This window comes from Ambystoma mexicanum, chromosome 3p (assembly GCF_040938575.1).
Source record: "Ambystoma mexicanum isolate Mex_15411 chromosome 3p, UKY_AmexF1_1, whole genome shotgun sequence".
NCBI classification, from domain to species: Eukaryota; Metazoa; Chordata; class Amphibia; order Caudata; family Ambystomatidae; genus Ambystoma; species Ambystoma mexicanum.
This window is the reverse complement of record NC_090925.1, coordinates 695,924,756-695,948,167: the sequence shown is the minus strand read 5'-3', so window position 1 is coordinate 695,948,167 and position 23,412 is coordinate 695,924,756. Positions and strand designations below refer to the sequence as shown.

Here is a 23,412-nt window from a genome sequence, read left to right as displayed (position 1 = left end):
TAATTGAGCACTCTTGCGTCCATGGTCTAGCACAGTTGTATTAGTACCAAAGGCAGGATCTAAAGAACTTAGATTTTGTGTGAACTACAGGTCATCTAATGCAGTCACCAAGACTGATACCCATCCATTGCCAAGGTCAGATGAACTGTTGCACAGACTTGGTTCAGCCAAGTGCCTCAGTACATTTGACTTGACCTCAGGGTATTGGCAAATAGTAATGACAGCCCGTGCCAAGGAGAAAACTGCTTTTTCTACCCCAGAAAGTCTCTACCAGTTTATAGTAATGCCTTTTGGGCAAAAAATGCACCTGCTACCTTTCAAAGGTTGGTGAAACATGCTCTGAATGGATTAGAGAACTTCTGCATGGTATACTTGGATGACATTGCAGTGTTCAGTCCTAGGTGGGAGGAACATCTTTCCCGTCTGACCCAGGTGTTGCAGGCCCTTCAGCTGGTTAATCTGACCATCAAGGCAAACAAGTGCCAAGTTGGTCAGAGCAAAGTGGTCTACCTTTGACACAAGGTATGAGTGGGAGAAATAAAGCCCTTACCCAGAAAAGTACAAGCTGTCCAAGACTGGGAACCCCCTAATACTCAGACACAAGTGAGAACCTTCTTAGGCCTCACAGGATACTACGGGCATTTAATTGCTGACTATGGGACAATAGCAGTAGCCCTGAATACCATTTCCTCTCCCAAGTACCCTGAGAAGGTCAAATGGACAGAAGCATGCCGAAGGCTTTTTAGGGGCTGAAAGATGTCTTGTGAAAAGCTCCAGTGCTGAGAGCTCCAGATTACACTCATGCCTTCCTTGTACAAATGGATGCTTCTAATACAAGTATTAGGGTAGTCTTGAGCCAAATAGATGATAAAGGCAGGGAGCACCCAATCCGTTTCATCAGCAGAAATCCAAAAGGTAAGGAAAAGAGGTGGGCAACAATAGAACGTGAATGTTTTTCCATAGTGTGGTCACTGAAGACGCTTGGACTATACTTGTATAGCACTACTTTCAGGATTCAAAATGACCACCAACCTCTGAGATGGCTGATGCAGATGAAGGAGGAAAATCCTAAATTGCCCAGGTGGTCCATAAGCATTCAAGGTTTTGACTTCACCGTAGAGTAAACGTCGGGATTCCTACAAACAAATGCTGATGGACTCTCCAGACAGTTTGACCGACTGGAACAAGAAGTCCACCCAGGAGTGGATTAGATCCGCCTGTCCATTCGTTTTGGAGGGGCTAGTGCCAGGTTAAATGTCCTTCTAGTGTGTAATTCTCCCGACTTAGTGAGTCCCACAGCACTTTTTGCTGGACTACTGGGTTTTCCCGAATGTGTGAACATTTTTTCCTCATTCACACATTCTTTTTCTGTGGCTCTCGGAACCCTTGTTGGTTAACATTGATTGAGTCTGCTTTCCTCCATCTTTTTCTATGGCACATGTATTTTACTATTGCAGCATACAACATCTTCTGTGTAGTGTTGCTGCAAGCTCCTTGAGCTTTCCTCTTTGGTTTTATTTTATATTCCTGTGACAACAACGATACCAGGATAGGGGGATAGCTTGTATCCACCTATGCTTTTCTTTTGGGAGATCAGCCCACCCCATCTTATGTGGAGGGCTGAGGGGATACATGGTATTCCTTTTATCACCTCTCCTGTAACTTTCTAGTTACAGTGACAAGTCTGAGTGGCTGGTGGCAGTGGATATTTTCTACCAACTTTTCTGTATTTTTACACAGTCGCTGCTGCCACAGCTGCGGTAAAGGAAAAATGGTGCCTATCTTCATTTTTCGCCAACTCAAGATGGCTTGCCCTTTCTTGAGCCTTCCTCTGCTAACCTGGGTGGGGAAGTCCTGCTCAATCCTTTCCCTTCGACAGGCTCCCACTGGGAAGCCGGCCTGGAGCTTCCAGTGTGTCTGGAAGGACAGTAAGCCGGGAGGATACCAAACCTCTCCAGGTCATTGTCTTCCAGTGTGTCTGCTTCCATCCAATTCTAACTGGGTGCCTGGGGACAGCCACCACCCAAAGTTTGAATGCAGCATGCATGCAAATTGGCTGGGTTTTTGCATAAAAAGCGAAGGTCTTGATGCTGAAGCCACTGGAAGAAACATTCCGAAGCAGGAAGAAGGACGTCTGCAGCAGCCGCCAAGCTGACTGAGTGACCACTGCAGCTCCAACCCTTTCTTCTGTGTGACAGGGAGGATCCAGACAGGAAGACTTCCTCCCTTGGATTGGTGGGCCTAACCAGTCTCGAGACCAGCTGCTGTTTGAGCCATCCCGCGAAGTGCTGCAACCTTCCAGGACTGCAAAACTCTGAATACCATGGAACCTCTGGCCCTGCTGCAGCGTATCACCTGGTTGTATACGAATTGATCGAACTACAATTGTTCGAATCACAATTGACCTTTGCACAATTGACCGAATTGTGAAGGTCAATTGTTACATATATGCGGGGGGAAACCCCTCGCAACCCCATTATATACGGTCAATTGTGCAAAGGTCAATTCGGACCCTTGACTTTCGGTCAATTAGGTCATTCGAACAATTGTGTTCGAACAATTTGGGTAATACCTATCACCTCGTTGAGCGCGGTTCCGGCTGCAAACCTGTGGGCATCTTCCTGAGCCTACAGAAACTACATCCTGACCATAGATGTCCCCTCAGAAGGGTTGAGGCCCGAGAGTCGTCCATGAAAACAGTCTGCAAACCGCAGTCGGTGCAAGGCTTGAAAAGAGGTGGAATCCTCCTTCTCGTCTGACATGATCCAGGCGGCGTAGGCCTGAAGAATCTTCTGGAAGCCTCCACGAAGAAACTCAGCGAAATCCGCCCTTGAGGGGCGCTGAAGAATCTGAGAAATGTGTTCCTGTTAATCAGAAGGAAGATCGATGGAGCACAAGGCTTGACTGACTGAAAAATAGAGTAAAACTATTCCAAAACTCTATCGCATACACCCAACGATAGAAACCAGAGACTCGGGTCTAGACTTCCCTGCATCTATGAACCTAAAAAACTACCCCAACAACGCCAACAGAGGGACCACCACCCAGCCCAAGATTTCTCGGCCCTTATCAATGTAAACTACCAACTCTTGTGCTCGAACCCCTACCAAGTTTCAAACGATCCAGAATACCACTTCACCCAAACCTTCACTACTATCTAAATCTAATAGTACTCAAACGCTCATAGGGTCCCTCATTAACGCAAGATCAGTGGGAGCCCATGCTACTGAAATTGCAGACATCCTAAATAATGATAACCTAGACCTATTGGCTATAACTGAGACTTGGTTGCATGAGGCGCCAGGATCTACTCTCATGCTAGCGGTACCTGACAATTACCAGATGCTTAGAGTAGACCGGCCTAATGCCAGAGGTGGTGGCCTAGCCATAATTTTCAAATCGACCCTTCCTATTAGACTTGCCACGTCGGCACCCTACTCATCCTGTAAAATACTCACAGCCAAACTGCCTCTCTCCAACAACCGTACTCTAACAATCCATTTGATATATAGACCACCAGGGCCTCTATGCACCTTTGAAGACAACCTAACCAGTCTTTTAGCCAACAACACAAAAGACCACTCCCAAACACCACTGTTGGGAGACTTTAATCTTGGCTTCAATGACACAAATAACAAACATGCTGAATCAATAGCAGCCCTGCTAAGTGATCATGGTCTCACTCAAAAAGTCCTATCTCCAACTCACATTAAAGGAAGGACCCTTGACTGGGTATGCGAACTAAACTGTAATATTGACATCACTGATATTGTCCTGCAACCTTGGACAGATCATTACTTAATAACCTTCTCCACCACACTAGACCTTCTCAACCCTAAAACATATGGTCCCTCCTCTCCCGACCAGAAGCAAGAAGGATATTACTGCTGATAAACTTATACCTCTCCTCCTTCCAGCCATCTCTGGACTGGAAAGTAACACCAACCCTGACATGCTAGCAAACACCTTCAATAATGCTATGACCAAGGTACTGAACAGGATTGCCCTGTCAAACTGCACAAAGCCAGGCAAGAAGTATACTTGAAGGCTTGGTTTACTCCCCAACTCAAAGCCTTAAGATTACAAAAAAGAAAGCTCCAATCCATTTGGCGTCACTCCCCTACTGAAAACAACAAAAACAATCTAACTGAACTGGCCAAACTGTACAAAAAAGAAAAACTAAAAAGAATACCTTCAATGATAGAATTGCCAAAGCTAACTCCAATACCAGAGAACTCTTCTCCATCCTCCGAGAATTGGAATCCCCTATCCAACCGGTAGACAAGGCCCCTAAGGACAAGGTATGGTGTACTGACATACAAAATGCTCTATCCAATGAAATCTCCTCTCTACAATGTAAAATTGCGAATAAAAAGGCTACACTGCCACCTTCCGATACACAATCAACTCAACCCCTAGAGACTAGGATAACTACACCCTTTAGTTTCAAGACTCCTTCCTACTTTCATCATCTCCATAATCGACACAGAAAAAATAATACTATCCCTCATACCCTCAAACTGTAAGGGCGATACTTGCCCAGCGCAAATAATAAAGGATGCAGCTAGGGATCTAGCCCCTTTCATCTCTAAACTCAAATTCCTCCTTTAAATCAAACATGGTACATGCCAACCTAAAAGAATCCCGGGTCCTCCCCTTACTCAAAAAACAAACACTGGACCCTACCATCCCCACCAACTACCGACCTATCACCACCGTGCCACTCTTACTTAAAATCCTAGATAGAGCTGCCTACATACAAATCCAGGACTATTTGGAAGTCAACCACCTACTAGGCTCACGGCAATCTCGCGTCCACCCCCTCCATGGTACGGAAACAGCTTTGCTAGACCTTAAGACACAAATTGAAGAAATAAAGCACAACAGAAAAACAGCTCTGCTACTCCTACTGGATTTATCGGCAGCCTTTGACTTGGTGGATCATGCAGTTTTATGCAACCATCTTAAATCTGCCGCTAACTTCACTGGAGAGGATATAGCTTGGATCCAATCCTTCTTAGCCAACCGCACTATGAAAATCTTCACCTTAGCCTCCATTGACCCTACCAAGATAACTGCGGTGTCCACAGGGATCCTGTGTCTCCCAACCATGTACAACATCTTCACCAAGCCTTTGTTTGATAGGTTGGACAGACTGGCAGATGACACCCAGATCCACATACCCCTTTCGGGCAACTTTGAGGCTGACTTAGCCTTGGTGAACAAAATCTACTCTATCATTCAGGCATGGATGGCTTTACATGGCCTCTGCCTGAACAACAAAGGCGCGGAAACAAACATCAAAAAGCTAGGCCCAAAGTACACATCCTTCAACATTGATAACAATACTATGAAGGTGATGTCTGTGGTAAAAACGCTAGGATTCTACCTGGACTCCTCTCTCACACTTAAAAAGCAAGTCAACTCCCTGGCCTCCACCACAACCTATACTTGTAAACTAATCCGAGCATCTAGACCGTATCTTTCCAATGCTAGCTGTATCACCCTAGCCAATGCTCTTATTATGTCAAGACTAGATTACTGCAATGCCTTGTACTCAGAAGCCAACAAATAAATCACAGATAAAATTCAAAGATTGCAGAATAACGCACTGAGAGCAGCGTTGGATGTCCCCTATAGAGAGCAAATTTCCAAATTCAGGAAAGAGGTCAACTGGCTGAGAATAACAGATAGAATCCTCCTTAAAACAGCTTCCCTAACTTCCAAATGCCTGAACAACCTAGCACCTCCTTACCTAGTGGAAAAAAAATCACCAGGAGAACAGTCACCCGCCCTACTAGATCTGGAAATACATTTATGCTGGAGATTCCAAGGTTTAAACGTTCAACTGCGGGAGGCACTAGCTTCCCTGTCAAAGCTGCGCAATGCTGGAATAAGCTACCACTTGACATCAGACTAGAACAGCCCTACTCTAAATTTAGACATAAGGTCCTTTAATGGTTGCGCACCAATGACACTTAAACTGATTCACCTCATTCCTACCAATCTTAGCCTGCACCTGACCCCTGCACCTGTTGAGTCTTACTGTACTGTAGGCAAATATGTATATACAAATCTGTATGTCTATGTCTCCTTGGCCCTCCAAGGCTACCCTCTGTATTATATGTATTTATGCACCTGTTGTACTTACCTGTATGCACCTGTTTATGCTATGTAACTAGGCTATAAGATTTCTTGTACTGCTTGCGCCCGGCTACCGAAGGGTTTGGTGCACAGTACCAAATAAATAAACAAACAAAAAGCAAAAAATGCAGCAAAAGCTCGAGAGCTAAGCACGAGAACTCTCAACTCTTGAACGTGCGGTAAAAATCTGAAGATGGCTGCCAGAGGATGGGCTTAGGTAGAGGGCAGTCATTGGCTAGGGGCAGTATGACCCAGAGCTCAGTGATTGGTTATTATGAGGAAGACTGTTCAGAAATTAAACAGATTTTTTCTTTACCGAGGATTCCCAGCCTGAGGACAGGGAATATTCATGAGCATATGAATCCATGCCAGACCCCATGCTGAAGAAGGAAGAAAGTCTGCCGCTTGACAACCATCACTGTTCCAAAGCCTGTGTCGAATCACCACACTAAGTGCTGTGAAGATCATCTGCTGGGCATCCCTGTGACTGAGTATGACCGTTTGCTCCCACAAAAAGTTCTTCCTCCAGCACCCAAGGTCCAGAGACACGAAACAGAGCTACTATTGTGTTTCCGGGGGGACCTGCCAGTGATATCACTTTTCTTCAACCTTGACTCCTGGGTAGATACCTGGGCAGTTGTGTTTCTGTTCGCTCCTCCTAAGCTTCTAGGGTTAGTTTGGGGTGGACAACCCTACCTTGTTGTCTCCTAGGGCTTAGGAGATGTGTCCTTTAGGCTAAAATCCTTCAGGTGGCCTAACAAGCGCCCTAAACCCTTTAAATCAAAAAGTGTTACTTTATCATAAAAGCATCACCTGTGCGTTTGACAACTTTGAAAGTCTTTCTTCCTTTGTTCTGCCCCCCGCCCCCAAGGATTTCTGGTCCCTCAGTGCCCCCATCTGACTTTTGAGACCCTCATTCAACAGATAGGGTCGGACTTCTAAAGATCTCTCCTAGAGTTAACCTACCAGTATTGCTAGTTCAGTAAATGTTGGTAAACGTATGAGTTCGTAAGGCACCAGCATCTAAGTCTAAGCCTGTCTGGGCCTCACTACCCCATCCGCACCCCAGAAGGGCAGGAGCCCCCCCCAGCCTGGTAGCTGCAGGAGCAGTCCACTCCAGCGCCGTGCATCTCTGCAAATGTCGTTTCAGCGAACGCAGCCCGCACTGACCAGAAGCCGCTCTAACATATCAGCGCCCACCCGCATGCCCTTGCTGCAGAGAGGAGCTGAGATCTACAGATACACCTACGTTCCCCACGAGGCATTCCATCACGATTCCCTGTGATCTGATAGCAAAATGGCCACCGCACGAGTAGGCCCTTTGTTGTCAATGGTCATCAAGGCACCAGCATCTAAGGCTAAGCCTGTCTGGGCCTGTCCGAGACAGGACGGGTCAAGCTAGAGGTCGCAAGCACATGTCTCCGGTGAGTGCTCTCCTGACCTTTCTCTACACTCACATATTTCCCCTCATCCACGATTGCCTGTCACCATACCCGCGCCCAATCGCCCCACGAGGAACGCCAGCTAGAGCCCCAGTAAGACAGCAATCAATCTCGCCATGGCCCGTAACAGGCACTGGGACCTATTTTCCTAATGGGCACTTGCACCCTATTGTATACTACCATCACTCGACACACGGCATATCAAATCAGTTACCTCACCCTTGAACCACATGGAGGCTAACCACCATGGTCGACCTTCCCTCTTTTCAGCGAGATGGAAGTTCTAGCCGCTATTCAGAGAATCAAATCATCCACCCCTGAGGACTCCATCCCATCACAATTATGAAGATCGCTCCAGATCTACTGGTGGAAATTACATCGGCAATAAACAATTCTTGTCAATAAGGACTTGTCCCCTTGGAGTTGAAATCTGCAAGGGTTGCTCCTCTTCTCAAGAATCCCTCACTGGATCCCACGGTTCCATCTAATTTGCGCCCATTTCTCTGCTCCCTTTTCTTTCCAAACTATTGGAATCTCTCCTCACTCCCCTCTTATCCTCCTTTCTGGAATCCTCAAAAGTCTTTAATCCTGCACAGGCAGGTTTTAGACCAGGAAGAGAAACTGAAAGTGTGCTGGTCTCCGTGCAGGATTATATGTTCAGGCTAGTCGACTCGGGTGGGGTTGGTGCTTTGATCACGTTAGATCTGTTGGCCGCATTTGACACGGTCGACCACCCCATCCTGCTGTCACACCTGGCACAGATCGGAATATCTGGCCAAGTTCTTGCTTGGTTCACCTCCTTTCTATCAGACCGCACACAAACTCTTGCTATGCCCCCTTTTCGTTCTTCGTCCTGTCCTCTCACTTGTGGTGTCCACAGGGTTCTTCACTTTCCCCGATCCTGTTTAACATCTACATCTGGGTGCTGGTCTGCCTCATCCGTGCCCATGGCCTCAACTGTTACTCTTACGCCGACGACACTCAAATCCTGATCCGGTTAGATCAGGATAAAGTTGTGTCGTCGTGTCTTCGCGACTGTTTGAGTGCCGTCGGTGACTGGATGGATCAGAACTGGCTCAAGCTCAACTGTGACAAGACTGAGGTATTGGTGGTGGGCTGCCCCCTGACCCTTCACTCTGGACCACCGCTTTCTGGCCCGCCTCTTTGGGTCCTCTTACCAGCCCAGTAAGCAAAGTAAAAAACCTGGGTGTCATTCTTTCGGCTTCCCTTTCCATGTCTAACCAAGTGACGGCTGTGTGTCAACCCGCTCACTATCAAATCAGGGTTTTGAAGAAAGTTCTACCCATGATACCCGAGAACCCATGCGCCCCCCGGTAGTCGCAGCGCTAGTTCTCTCCCACTTGGATTATTGTAATTCACTGTACTTGTCGCAACCGATTGGCTTAATACAGCGGCTACAGCGCATACAGAATCTGGCGCCCAGGTTGGCCCCGGGTACCCTGTATGGAGCTCACATCTCCCCGGTGTTACGCCAACTCCACTGGCTACCGGTCGGCCAACATGTTCATTTCAAGGTCCTGTGTATAGTTCACCGGGCTATTCATGGTCAAGGGGCCGAGTTCCTGCAGACTGAATTTTCCCGCTATCTCCCCGAACAGGATTTACGCTCCTCTACTGCAAATCTTCTTGTTGCTGTTCCAAGATTCAGCCATGTGAGGGTCAGTGGCAGGGCTTTTTCCATAGGAGCAGCCAACCATTGGAACTGCCTTGCTCATGTCATGAGGAACATCCCCAATCATCTCGGTTTTAGAAGAGCACTTAAGACCGTCCTCTTTTAGCCCTCTTCCCTGTGGCTTCCTCTCCTGCCCGAGTAGTCTTCCTCTTCAGCACCAGGATGCCCTTGGGTGAATGTGCGCTCTATAAGTGTAAAAAAAAAAAATATGGGTACTGCATTACCAACATTGTATTTCATTCTGCCTACCCTCCTACTATTGCATTGCTCTGTGCCTACCCCCATTGTTGTATTGCCCACCCACTTCCACTGTGACTCATGAAGCCTGCCCCTGAGGGCCACCAACTTGTACTGTATTGTATTGTGCTTGCCCCCGAGGGCCACCAACTTGTACTGTATTGTATTGTGCTTGCCCCCGAGGGCCACCCATTTGTACTGTATTGTGCTTGCCCCCGAGGGCCACCAATTTGTATTGCACTGTAAATTGCCTCTGAGGGCCACCAGTTTCTACTGTATTGTGCTTGCCCCTGAGGGTCACCAATTTATATTGCACTGCACATTGCCCCTCCACTAGTGCGCTGCATTGGGCATGCACCTAAACGCTTCCATTACTACTGTGTTTCATCGTGCCTGGCCCTAAAGACCTCCACTACTGCTTTGCTTCGCATCCCCACTTTCCAACTATATTGCTGCCCCCAGTCCACTGGACTATGGCAGCCACAGAACCTCCTCCTCCCTCTCACATTCCTCTTACCCACTTCCTACCCTCATTCTTCACCAAACCTATCACCATGACAACCCTTGCTAAACATACCGGACTTGCCACACGCCCGAGAACAATCAACATTAGGAACAAACTTTTAGGTCTCTGCTCCAGACACCCATTTACCTCACCACTTGTCTGCACAGACAGAACCACTGGCACAAACATGCTCACAAAAATACATGCCCCACCGAGACCACCCATAGCACCACTGGTCTCTCCCTCACCCAAACCAGCTATCAACAGCACCAAACCTTCCCCAACCGGTGCAATGTGCACTAATTAATGCCAGGTCCATTCTAGCACATGCCTCCGAAATCTCCAACCTTATCTCCAACCTGTACCTCAATATCCTTGCCATCGCTGAGACTTGGCTATACAGTGCAGCCGGGCCAGACCTCACCTTAGCCATCCCTCCAGGATACTCCATTAGGCGGGACCGACTCACCACAGTAGGAGGAGGTGTAGCACTTATTGTGAAGGACCATCTAGAGGCCAGTCAAACCCTGTCTAATTTCGGAGGGAACAACAATACCCTTGCAGTAAAGATCTCTCTCTCCCACAACACCACCAGCACCCTCTACCGCCCCCAGGCCATCTACTAGACTTCCATGAAACCCTCACACACCTCCTAGCTGCTAACTTGAAAACCACATCCAAATCTATCCTCCTAGGTGACTTTAATCTTGGCCTTAACAATAAGAATGACAAACCATCCGAAGCCTTACAGGAACTAGGCTTTAAACAAATAATTATTGTGCCCCCGCACCTTAAAGGGCATACCCTTGATTGGGTAGTGGACCACAATTGTAATACGGACATCAGCTCCATCACCTCTACGCCTTGGTCTGACCATTTTCTTATACACTTCCTCGTACCAGCCAATAACTCTGCCACAAAAAAACATGACCTATCCCTCCTGCACTGGCAAGATGTGCTTAAAACATCACCAAGGATAGGATCCTACCCCACTTAGCTACTCTCACCTCCAACCTCCATGTACCCTCTGACCCTTCGGTACTGGCGGACATCTATAAATTCCCCGATAAGCACTGCCATAGACATTATTGCTCCGCTCCAGAAGAAGAATGCCAAAGATGTCAAACATTCCAACTCCTGGTTCTCTACTGAATTAAAAGAACTCTGCACCCAAAAACGCAAAGCGCTGAATAAATGCAAAACTCCCGTAATGGAGTTACACTGTCAGCATACAAGACACTTGCCACACAATACAAAAAGGCAATTACCGCCAAAATTGCATCCTACAACGCCAGCATCTCCAACACAACCTCAGAATCCAAAGAACTCTTTGCAATATTCAAAGATCCACTAAATCCCATGAAATAGTCAAGGACCAAAACTGGTGCAATTCAGTTCAAACTGCCCCACTGAATAAAATCGAGCTCTTACAAAAGAAAATTCAGGAGCATCACAAGAATATCACACAACACATCAGAAACACCTCCAACCAAGAGAATGACATCACCCCTAGCTCCAAGCGCACTGATGCAAAAAAACCTATACCACCTTTTAAATTCAGGGAAATCACTGAAAGTGAAGTCAGAGATTGTTAACAAAATCAGGCCTGCCAACTGTAAAGGCGATGCCTGCCCAGCCAAACTGCTTAAAGACTGTGCTGAAGCACTCGCCCCCTTTATCAAGTCCTTCTTCAACGCATCCTTCAACTCAAACACTGCCCCAGACAGCTTAAAAGAAGCATGAGTGCGCCCCCTTCTAAATAAAACAACCCTAGATCCAGAAGTGGCTAGCAACTACAGGCCCATCACCACCATCCCTTTTCTGCTCAAGATACTCGACAAAGTGGCCTACACGCAAATCCAGCAATACCTGGAAGAAAACCACATCCTAGGCAAAAGACAGCTGGGCTTCCGCCCCGGACAGGGAACAGAGTCTGCACTGCTCGATCTCAAAATACAACTCAGCGACATCATGGACAAAGGAAAACCAGCACTACTCCTCCTTCTAGATCTATCAGCCACGTTCGAGCTTGTCAACCACGATATCCTAGGCATGCACCTAAAAAATGAAGCCCATTTCTCACCAGAAGCTATAGCTTGGGTGGCCTTGTTCCTAAACGTGAGACTCATGAAAGTCTTCTCAGACTTGGCATGCGACTCCCCCACTACCATCCACTGCAGTGTCCCTCAGGGCTCGTGCACTGCCCCCACGCTACATATTATTTTCACCCTCCCGCTCTTCAAGCGATCTTGACAGTCGTGACATAGCGTACACCAACTACGCTGACGACACGCAGGTACTACTCCCCCTCACCGGCATATACGAACAAGATACTGTAGCACTAATCAAAATTTACTCGCCGATCCAAACATGGATGGCGGCCAACAGCCTCTGCCTAAATGGGGATAAAACAGTGATCCTCATAGTAGGCACCAGGGAAACACTCAACAAGCTCCTCTTCAATATAAAACCTTCACCATAGACAACTCCACCATCACAGTCTCAACAGCTGTCAAGACTCTTGGAGTGTACCTTGACGAATCTCTGTCCATGACACGCCAGGTTAATGCAATAGCCTGCTCAGCTGCACTCACCACCAAGGTGATCAATACGGTTAAGCCTTTCCTCTCCACCAAAAACTGCCTATCCACTGCCAGAGCCAGAGTAGGTACTAAACTAGACTACTGCAACGCCCTGCTCTTGGGCACTTCGGCTAAAAAAGTGACAAACTACAAATCACGCAGAATACTGCCTTCAGGGCAGCTCTAAGCATCCCCAAAAGGGACCACATCATCCAGGCCAGGAAAGGAGGACATTTGCTACCGGTTAAAGAACGCATCCTCTTTAAAACACTTGCCATCACACATGGGTGCCTCTCCACCGATGCCCCACCCTACCTATCAGAAATAATCACCATGAACACATCTAACAGACCCATTAGATCACACCTGACCAATCAGATCTACGTCCCAGACTTTAAAAGAACTGAAGCGGGAGGGTCCAGTTTCTAACACCTGCCTCCCAAAAATTGGAACACCCTCCCCACCACACGCAGGAAAGAAAGATCCTACACCGCCTTCCGCAAAATGCTAAAAACCACGCTGTTCCACTAGCACCAGAAGTAACCAACATGTATAGATACGCTGATCATCTGTAACCTTAGTGACAGCTCATCATGCCCGCTCTGTATTTACTGTCCTCTCTAAGACCTGCTACTGTACTATAACGCAAAAAGTTTATGATATGCCTGCCTGACTGACAAGTGAACAAGCTGTAACAGTGCCATGATGCCCCTGTGCGCTTTATAAATGCAAATAAATAAATAATTAATAAATAACCCGAAACTACTCTTGTACTTGACTGATTAACATCTACAGGTCTACTGTTTGAAATGAGTATTGCTATAGCAAATATCCAGAGTAAATATCGATCTCTGTGAACTGTTTTTACTTATCTAAATTGTTTTAAATTTAACACTGTCTAGCATATATAATAAATATGCATATTTGCATATAACTACAGTGTCTACGTGATTCCTTGACTATAAGTGTACTCAAAGGTCTTTGTATTCAACTACAACCCTTCTCCCTTCCAGGATAAGCCTGGCTGCTCAGCCATTGCTACCAACATACTTGTGTAGTCCTGTTTATGCCTCAAGTGTGAGTCATCTACAGTCCTACCACGGGTGGACTTTAGTAAAAACTCCCTAACAGTTAAGACACTACACAAGGACCCCTGTGCACATTGGCATGTGGATTGTTGGAGGACAGAAGGCTGAGGTTTGGAGAGTATTAGATTGCAGCAGGGGGAAGAAGTGCAGAGACTAGCAAAGGAGCCTGTATGAGCAGCGTGGCACAAGGGGAGGAAGGGAGAGAAGTTCTGGGGCAAGCTATAGGGAGAAGTCATTGGAGGAGAAGCCAGGGAGGAGTTTGTTAAAGATCAGAAGAAGAAATTTGGAGGTTAGATATTTCCTGGACGAGGTTGGAAGAGATCAGAAGGAAGAGGTTGGAGATTTGGTGACGGAGGTGGGAGAGTTACTAGAGTAGGCTGGGAAATATAAGGACTATGTTAGAGATTTGTTGGAGAGTTACTGGAGTAGATTGGGAACCATCAGGTTAGCGGAATACAGGCAGTAAGTGAAGAGTTATTGGCGGAAATCGGAAGGTAGCAGTTCAAGGTGAAGGCAGGTTGTGAAGACACAAGGAAAGGAAGTTGCGATAAAAGAAGGGGTGGCGGAAGAGCAAGAAGTAGCTGGAGGTGGAGTTAAGGAGGAGGTGGTGAACCAGCAGGAGGGAAACAGTGGATATAGGAGACCATGATCTGAAGGGGTCGAATCCAGGGAGTGTGGATGAACAAGAAAGTGGTTTGGCAGCGAGAAGAGTAGCCATGTTCCGGGCATAGAAGAAAGCAAGACAGAAGAGGGTCTCCGCTACATCTGGGAACTCCAAATCTCACCTGAAGAGTGCAGAGACCTAGACCCGCAAGCAGCAAATCTGCTTAAGGACTGTGTTTTCTAAATTGTTTGCAAAGCTGTGGGAACTCTGTAGAGACAATGGAAGACTGACAATTTCTGGACAGGTAGTCCAGGAGAAACTATTCCTTCGCGGGTGAGCGCCCGTGCACCAGAGTTTTTCTATTCTCTTAAGCAGCATTTTGATGCAAGAAAAAACATGCTTTTAAGAACATCCTTTGTGTGTCTGTGCCTTATTTGGGTCCCACCAAGCCTCATTCGGACGTAGAGATAGCTCAATGGAGGACATTTACAAAGTGGTCTGCAAAGTCCTCACAGTAGCCCGGCATACAGTATTAGGGAACTAGCAAAGGCCTAATTTACTTAGGACCCAACTCATTTACAATATGAACAATGCGGGATACTTACTTTTAGTAAAAAGTGATGTCTCACCTGCGAATAATTCCAATGCCCTCCGCCTCTCCTCATAGCCTACCCTTGTGTAGAAGTTGATGAATGGGGGTTACCAGGTTGTCCAGGAACAATTTAGTAGATAAGATCTATGTTCTACAGCTATTGATCCCCACTTCTTTCCAGACACTAACCTGCTGGTCTTCTGCTGAGATTTAGGCAGTCAGCATGATAAACCTTTGGACAGCCCGGCTTCTTGCAAGAGATAAGTTGCCCAGCATCACCACAGCTAAAACATTCGTCCTCATGCTCCTTGACCACCGCCGTTTGTGCCCTGCGTCGAAACTTCCTCTTGGTCTTGTCATCTGTGGCAACTGGCTGGTTCTGAAAGCAAAACAACTTAAGTGAACAAAGCCTGCAAAAAAGACACATTAGGGGGAAGAATCCTATGAATCCACAGCAAACTACATTTTTTATATTTGAACATATTTCTTACAAAAACTAAAACATTTAAAATTGGAATACAACTCTACCTTTGGCCGCACACCGAGAAAGCCACTGCAGTTTGGAGCACCACATTTGCAAACTGTTTTCCCATTCCCTAAACACTCCAAGTTATAGTTGAATGTCAGCTCAGTTTCTGTAAGAAAGCAAAATATGTATTAAAAAGACAATCATGACAGTATATGGTCTCCTTCACATATCAATTCTGAAATGCAGAAATTAGGCTCTATCTTCGCTGTAGGTGTTTTCTCTACTACGACTTGGACTCATTTGGCTTAAATGCATGTCAACTTTGTCTTTTACAAACAAGAAGAATGATACGTGTGGTACCCGTTTCTGTAACGAATGCCCTTTCTTTTCTGATATTTTAAAATAGCATTTTGAGAGCTCTACAACTGCTCCATGCAGTGGAAACTGAAACATCAACAACACGGCAAGTGACAACATCACAAAGACCAGATTCCAAACTGCCAATTTCAATTTTGCCTATTTCCACCGTTGTTAAGTTATCCCCAGGGCCTACGTGCGGTAATCCAAGTAAAGTACAGATACAGACCAGACTATTTTCCCCTAGCTCACCTTAATGGTAGTGGTGGGCGAGCAATCAAGATAAGCTCAAAAGAGAGGAGTGAATGGACAAGAAAACCGGCTCACACTAACAACTGAATAAGTATTGTTATCATGTATATACCATCTCTCTGTTGAAAGTGTAAGTAAATATGTAGGGATAGAGAGGAAGTAGAGTCAACGGCTACCCAGGCCTAAGGCGTGACAGTGGGTCGCAATATTCCTTGCAGTGGAGCTAGGAAAATACTAGCTGGAGAAAAAGGATCACCGTGGAGTATAATAAACAGGAAGGTTTATTTTAACAGGAAGACATGTTTACACAATTCTTTATGTGCCGTGGCACATAGTGTGTGCATGCTTGAAATACATTTACAGGTTGCATATCGGTGAGTTAGTAATCATACAATAGTGACCAGATATTCACAATATGTGAATGTAAACAATGGTCAAGGCGGCCAGCCCAGTCCAGAAGGTTAAGGGATTATTATTACCTTGTAGCAATCTTTAGAAAGGGAGGCCTGGCGGACACGGTACCTTAAAATGGTGATAACACTCCAGCGGGGGCAGTTGTTCCTGGCAGCGGGTGCAAGTTGGTGCTTCGTCCGGGGGAAGAGAGGATCTCGTTGTGGAGGAAAACAGGAGTCTGTTGCGCTGCCAGGGAAGAAACCAGCCGCAGAGTTCTCAATTAAAAGGAGCAGTCCTTTTATTTGCGGTACAGGGGTACATGGCTATCCGGCTGCCGGGGTGCTTAGCACAAGCAATTCGACCACTGGACGTTCTGGGATGCGAAGAAGAAAGCAAACTGGTTGTGCCCACCAGTCAAGGGAAGAAGACTCTCCCAGCAGGGAGATCTCCTCTGTCGTTGGGAAGTGGTGAGTCGATTCAGCAGGGCTCCACCGGTGGTGTCGTCGTAGCAGGTCGGCTCAACTTCTCCCTCTTCGGATTTTCAGGTCCTGTGGCGACTTCTGAAGTTCCAGTCCCCAAAGCACTGCTTTTATGCAAGAAACCCCCATTCATTCAGCCTAGCTGTCAATCAAACATGCTAAGTGGTGAGCGGGGTGGCTCACCACTTGGGCCAATCACACAAGAGTGCGACCTGAGTTGGCAAGGCAACCTGGTCCAAGGTGCCTAAACCCCCTCCCATACCCCCTGTGGTACCCAGACAGAGTGGCACCACTTTGGAGGGCTTCTGTGCAGAAGCCCGCCAAAGGTGGAACAAAGGGCTCGACCTTTGGTTTTTACAGAGGCGAACACAAACGCCATTTTAAAACCGAGTTTTGGCAGAAAATACCAAACGGTGAATTAAACCGGCGGTATGTTAGAGGCTATGTTAAAAAGTATTAGCCTCGAACAATGGGAAAATCCCATAGAGATATATTCGCGGTTGAATATAAAAAGTAGTATCCACTGCCACCAGCCAAAACTCGACGAGGGGGGACGGGACAGTGCCCCCTCGAACAACAGACCCAGGGGCAATCGAATTGCCCCTACCAGTACGCCCACAATATGATGGTTTGTACTGGTTCTGTTAGTAATTTGGGACTAGCAAAGCAAATGGTGACTTTACATGCCCTGGGAGACAGTAGTCAGTCCCAGTGTATGGAGTCTATGGTGGGGGGGTCACTATGACACCCCTGTGTTACTGCACGGAGGGTGCGGTGTAACACACATAGTAAAAACACATGAGACCCTATGGAGTAAAAGACCCCATAGCCCATAAAACACATTAACATTCAAAGGAACACCACAAACCATGTCCAAGAGTGGGAGAAAAAGAGTCTCACTCTTGGCAGGAGAAAAAAAACAAACTCCAGAAATCCAGCAAAGCTGCTGGGGGACTCACTAGGTTAGGAAATTCAACCTAAACAGAGAATTCTCCCTAACAGGAATCAAGAGAAACATTTGAATGAATGCTATGGTAGCCCCTGTGCCCCGAGTAGACTGTGCTCTAGGTGTGAAGGGTAGATCTCTCTTTGCAAGAGTGTAACAGTGTGATGCAGTTTATTATCCACATGTAAATAGCTTATTTAGAGACAGGGTCCCCTGCTCTACCAGCTGCCACTGAAACTGGTTTGTTTTTCTTAATGGCTTTATTTTTTCCAGATAGTAGATAACCGCTCTCCTTATTTCCAGTGTGTGTAGGGTTCTTTCCGCCACGTTAGTGGGGTTCTGGAAAAAGGTGGGTAGTTCTATGGAATGGTTTAAATGGAACTTAGAGATAAATTTGGGCGCAAAGCGAGGGTCTGTGTGCACAACTACCTTGTCTTTGTGAATCCTGACAAATGGGTCCTGAAATGAAAGTGCCTGCAGTTCACTAACTCTCCATACAGAGCTGATAGCCACCAGAAAGGCGGTCTTGTAGGCGAGTGCTTAAAGGCTAGCCTTGTGCATGGGCTCAAAGGGAGGTCCCATTTGTCTGGTAAGAACAACATTCAGGTCCCACCCGGGAGCTGGGTTAGAAATATGGGGGTTAAGTCTTTTTACCCCTGCCATAAAGGCTTTGATTAAAGGAATTTTCCACCATGAAACCTTGCTCTGGGATGTGTTGTATGACGAAAGCGTGGCTAAGTGGACTTTAAGAGAATTGAAAACAAGTCCTGACTCTAACAGGTGAGTTAGGTAGAGGACGATATCTTTAGGTGAACATTCAATAGGATTGATGCCCTTGCCATTACACCAGATGATAAAGCGCTTCCATTTGCTGGAGTAGCAATGCCTGGTGTTAGGTTTCCATGCCTCTCGGATTATGTCCATGCATCTTTGAGGGAGCTGGAGGTGCCGGAACTCTTTAACCTCAGGAGCCAGGCTGCTAAATTGAGAGTTTGAGGGCATGGATGTAGTGTTTCCCACTCGTCTTGCGACAGCATGTTGTATGGGCACGGCAGCTTCCTGGGAGGGGAGACTGACATTGCCATGAGATGGGAGAACCAAGGCTGGCGGGCCCACATCAAGGCCACCAGAATTATCCTGATTGGTTCTTGGTGCTTCTTGTGCACTATTCTGTTGAGCAGGGGAATTGGGGGGATAAGCGTAGACAAATGTCCCGGACTATGTTATCCAACAACCGTTCCTTTTGGAGCGGCACTGAGGGTACCTGGCGGTGTAATCTGAGCATTGGGCGTTCTCTAGAGTGGCAAATAAGTCGATCTCTGTGACGCCCCATTCTGTGAAGATGTTGAGTACAATGTTTTCCTGTCGCCACCACTTGTGCTCTTCAGGTAGGGGCAAGTCCCTGCTGAGTACGTCTGCCAGAAGATTGAGTTCCCGTGGAACATGATGTGAAGGAGGAACATGTTGTGTTTGAGAGCCCACTTCCATATGTTCTGGGACAGTTTGGACATCCCTAGAGAGCGAGTGCCCCCTTGTTCAAGTAATACATGGCCTTAGTACTGTCTGTGAGGACTAGAACTGTCTTCCCCTGGAGGTGTGCCTGGAAGGCCTTCAGGGCCTTGAACACTGCTAGCAGTTCCAACAGGTTGCTGTGATTGGATGCTACCGATGGGGACCACAAGCTGTGCGCCGTCTGTTGAAGGTGGTGTGCCCTCCACCCCATCAGAGATGCATCTGTGGTGAGAGTGCCTTCTACTGTGGGGAAGGTGACTGTTTTCCCCTGCAAAAGGTTTCCTTTGACCACCACTGTAGAGACAGAACGAGGGCTGCCGAGACAACCACTAGATCTTCCCGCTGGCCTGACACCATTGGATCGAGAGCCACTCTTGCATGGGGCGCATGCGCAGATGAGCATGAGGAACTAGGTAGACGCAGGAAGCCATCATTGCATGGCTTTGCATATGGTCACCTGGTGACTGGCTACATAGTGAGGGATCTGGAACAGCATGTTCTGAACCCTCTCGTTGGAGGAAAAGACGAGGCCGTCTTTGGTCCGGATTAGAGCCCCCAGAAACTGTTTGGCTTGATTGGGGTCTGGACGGTATTTTTTCTCATTGATAGAGAAACCTAGGTTGAAGAGGAGATCCATCGTCTTCTGGGTATTTGTTTGTTTTGTTTGGGTATTTATATAGCGCTACGAACCCTCAGGTATCTGAGCGCTGCTTATTTCCCACAGTGTGTGGTGCTCATTTATCGACCTCGGAAGGATGAAAGGCTGAGTTGGCCCTGCTCGGATCCGAACCTGCGTCAGCAGGCTCTGCATGATGTCAAAGCGAGCGCTCTACTCGTTGTGCTATCTGACCAGCATTTTGCATGTTCCATACAAATCCCCTGTTATGAGCCACTCGTTGAGGTAAGGATAGACTGGGATGGACTGCCTGCGCAGGTGAGCAGCTACTACCGCCAATACCTTCGTGAATATCTGTGGTGCTGAGGCAAAGCTGAAGGGGAAAAACGAACTGATAGTGGGTGTCCTAAAAGTACTAAATATTATTCCTTCTCAGCCCGTTGCAGATTTGCCCTATCAGTAGGGTGTAAATTGGGGCAGAGGTGTTGGCGGAGTGGGGGCAGGAGAGATCAATGATATTATTAAATTGGATGAGGAAAGGAGTACTGCTCAAGTCCCCCAAGGGGTACCTGTGCTATCCATTCCACTCATCCCGAAAACCATGGCAATTCTGTGCAATGAGTATAGAATAAATGGACCAGGAAAGAATGTGACGCTCTTGACTCCCCCGGATATTAGAAGGGACCCGATTAATAACTCCCTGTTTAATTGCCAATTGCCCCATGTCTTGGGCCAAATACCACTAAAGTCCCATTTGTAACCTTCTATGACTGAGGGAAGCTTGACGGGTGAAAAACCTTTGTGGGCTAATGGACCTAAAGACCTATATCATAAAAGAGGAAATTAATGGGTTCTTCGAGTGTTGGCGATTCTAGGAATAGCGATCATAAAAGGGGTCCAGTGTTTGGTAACAATAAAACAAATTGTACTTTGGTTTTTTAAAGTGTCTTACCGGAGAATAAAACAGTCATTCTCCAGCCCTCTACTATTTTACATCTGCTTTCCCAGATTCCGAATCTTGAGGGTATCGCAACCACAGACATTTCGAAGATGGATTTTCCTGATCGACAAAACCGAGCATGTTCAGTGGTTGTCTTCAACTCGAGTTTGATAGCAGATAATATATTGAAGGAAATAGATGGTATAAGAGTACAGGGGTTTGATGTATGAAGAGCTATTCAGGGGGTACAGATTCTCGAGGGATCCTACAATCCGAACCATGGTTCAAGATCTCCAACAAAAGATGGTCCAATCAGAGACATCTAATGATTGGTCCTGGCTAATAAATGGGCTGAATTGCAAGTGAATCAGTGGAGAGTATGCCAAATCATATCTCCCTAAAAATAAGTTACTGAATTTAGTCAGCTGGAGGGCCAGCTGCATCTTTTTTCTTCGGTTGCAGTTACGAAGTTGTTGAGCACTTTTGCCGTTATCACATTGCAAGAAAGATGGCTGATGCAACCCCCCACGCTTTAGGGATATTCGGTGACCGGTCAATTGGCCACCAAGGGCCAAAGGTCCGTCCTTCAGGTGGACCTCTTACATTGATAAAGGAGTCTCCTGTACTTAAATTCTTAAGGTCTAATGACATCTGTCAAGGTGCCCTAGCTACCACTATTGAAATTATTTCTACAGAAGGACTCTGGGAGTTGTTGATAATTAACGTGTATTGGCACGATAGGCTGGTAGAACTGGAAGAATTTCTGCAGGGTATTGAAGAATATATTGTGGCATGGTTTTCCATGCTCACTTGGAGACACTTTTTCCTTGCGGGCGACCTAAATGCAAACTGTATTTATAATAACAATTGGAATGCATTAGTCAATTATGACTTAGACAGTGAGAACAAAAAAAATAGTAATAGGAAGTTTTGGTATGCATGTTTAGAGGACCTCGGTTTGTTCCTGTTAAATGACCAGGGATCAACTATCTATCCTACATGGACCAATGGTCACTCGACAACCGTACTGGATTATGTTTTCACTGATGATTGGCTGTCTCTGAGATGTATCAACTTTGAAACTCATTTTACTGCTCATAGTGACCACGCTATAGTGGAAATGGTTTTTCAGATCGAGTTTATTCAGGAGCAAGTACGACTAAATTAGCAGTATCCAAAGAGCTTATAACTTACAGAGGAAATAGGATCTCATGGGATGGGGGCTCTGTGAGGAGGTTTAGTCATTTACTATCTAGCTATTTGAACTCGAAATCAGAAGCATGGAGATGCCATGTTTTTACCACAGCGAAATTTGGTAAATTTGTAACATTGTTAACAGAGGGTCGACATTTGAAGATCAGACAACTGGGAGATAGACATACCCCTCACATCCATGCATATAATGAAGATGTAGTGACCCATACAAAATTAATGAGGCAAACGATCAGACATTACAAAAATGCACCTCTGATCTCCGAGTTGGATAGGGCAGTAGGGATTTGAAGGGCACGGCAATCTTATAAAAAACTGGCTCTACCAGACCAGAAACAAGCGTATTCAGGATGATGCAGAGGTGATGCCCTGTTGCCTTAAGGACAAAGATGCTAGAGCTTTCTGGCTTATTATAAATGCGGTTGATAACATTCAACCAGAGTTTCAATGGAGTCTATGAGGCATTAGGGTTTCCCACGTCTCTCAAGTCTTTGCAGGGGAACCTTTGGGACAATGTGAAATACTTGAATGATGTGATAATGACAAGTTAACCATGGACGACTTCAGTAAAGTAAGAGTTTGGGAATGCTTGCGCAGGATTTGTACCTCTCGTGCCCCTGGGCCAAATGGTCTCTCAAATCTTCTATTTAAGGGGGATTCCCTATGGATGGAGGCCCCATCTTCTCTTTTTTAGATTATTATAAAGATGGGGGTGTATCCTCCTCCTTGGTCAACTGTGTACGTGGTCCCCATTTTTAAAAGGGGTGACAACGGGGGCGTGGCCGGGAGCCGACCGTGCGGCATGGCTCCTTAGGTGCTCCTGGACGGCCCGTCGTCGGAGTGAATTCCCCACGGCCTGGGACTCTCACCGAGCCGATCTTAGAATCTACAGCATTATGAAGTCCTGCTGCATCATCGAACGGGTGGAGTTGGCAGCGATTATATGCCTTCTGAAAGCCTGGTGAGCCGTGTTCGCTCCCATCGGACAGACGTTGGGAAAATCTAAAATGGCGACTGGGCGCCCGTAGCTCTCGAGGCCCCGGTGGGGGAGGGGCACCCCTCCGCTTCATCTTCTGCACCCACTTTTCCGGGAAGCCACCGGGAGAAGCCTCATCGGACGGAGCCTCCTCCCCAGCCCGGATACATCATCGCCCCGCAGGGGTCTCCGGCGACTGCCAGCGGGACCCGAAGCATAGCTGATCAGTGGGATACAGCCCGCGACTCTGAGCTCTCCGAGATCCCCACCTCAATCACTAATGCAGAGCTTGAGAGCTTCGTCAAAGACCTGCTCAGGTTCATTATAACCCTCCCAGACAGCACCCCGCTGGAGATCGACAGAGTCCACCGTA

General features: G+C 46.8%; 1 protein-coding gene across 4 annotated transcripts in view; it reads right to left on the bottom strand.

Moving 5' to 3' along the window:
* The window catches only part of NSD1 (nuclear receptor binding SET domain protein 1), a 1,891,114-nt gene that overhangs the window by 78,480 nt on the left and 1,789,222 nt on the right, over positions 1 to 23,412 (bottom strand). For all 4 annotated transcript variants that reach the window (XM_069651497.1, XM_069651498.1, XM_069651496.1 and 1 more), the window contains exons 21-22: positions 15,416 to 15,522; positions 15,077 to 15,266 (exon numbers count right to left, since the gene is read on the bottom strand). In XM_069651497.1, coding sequence (XP_069507598.1) covers positions 15,077 to 15,266; positions 15,416 to 15,522 — 297 coding nt within the window. The remainder of the gene's footprint in view (positions 1 to 15,076; positions 15,267 to 15,415; positions 15,523 to 23,412) is intronic.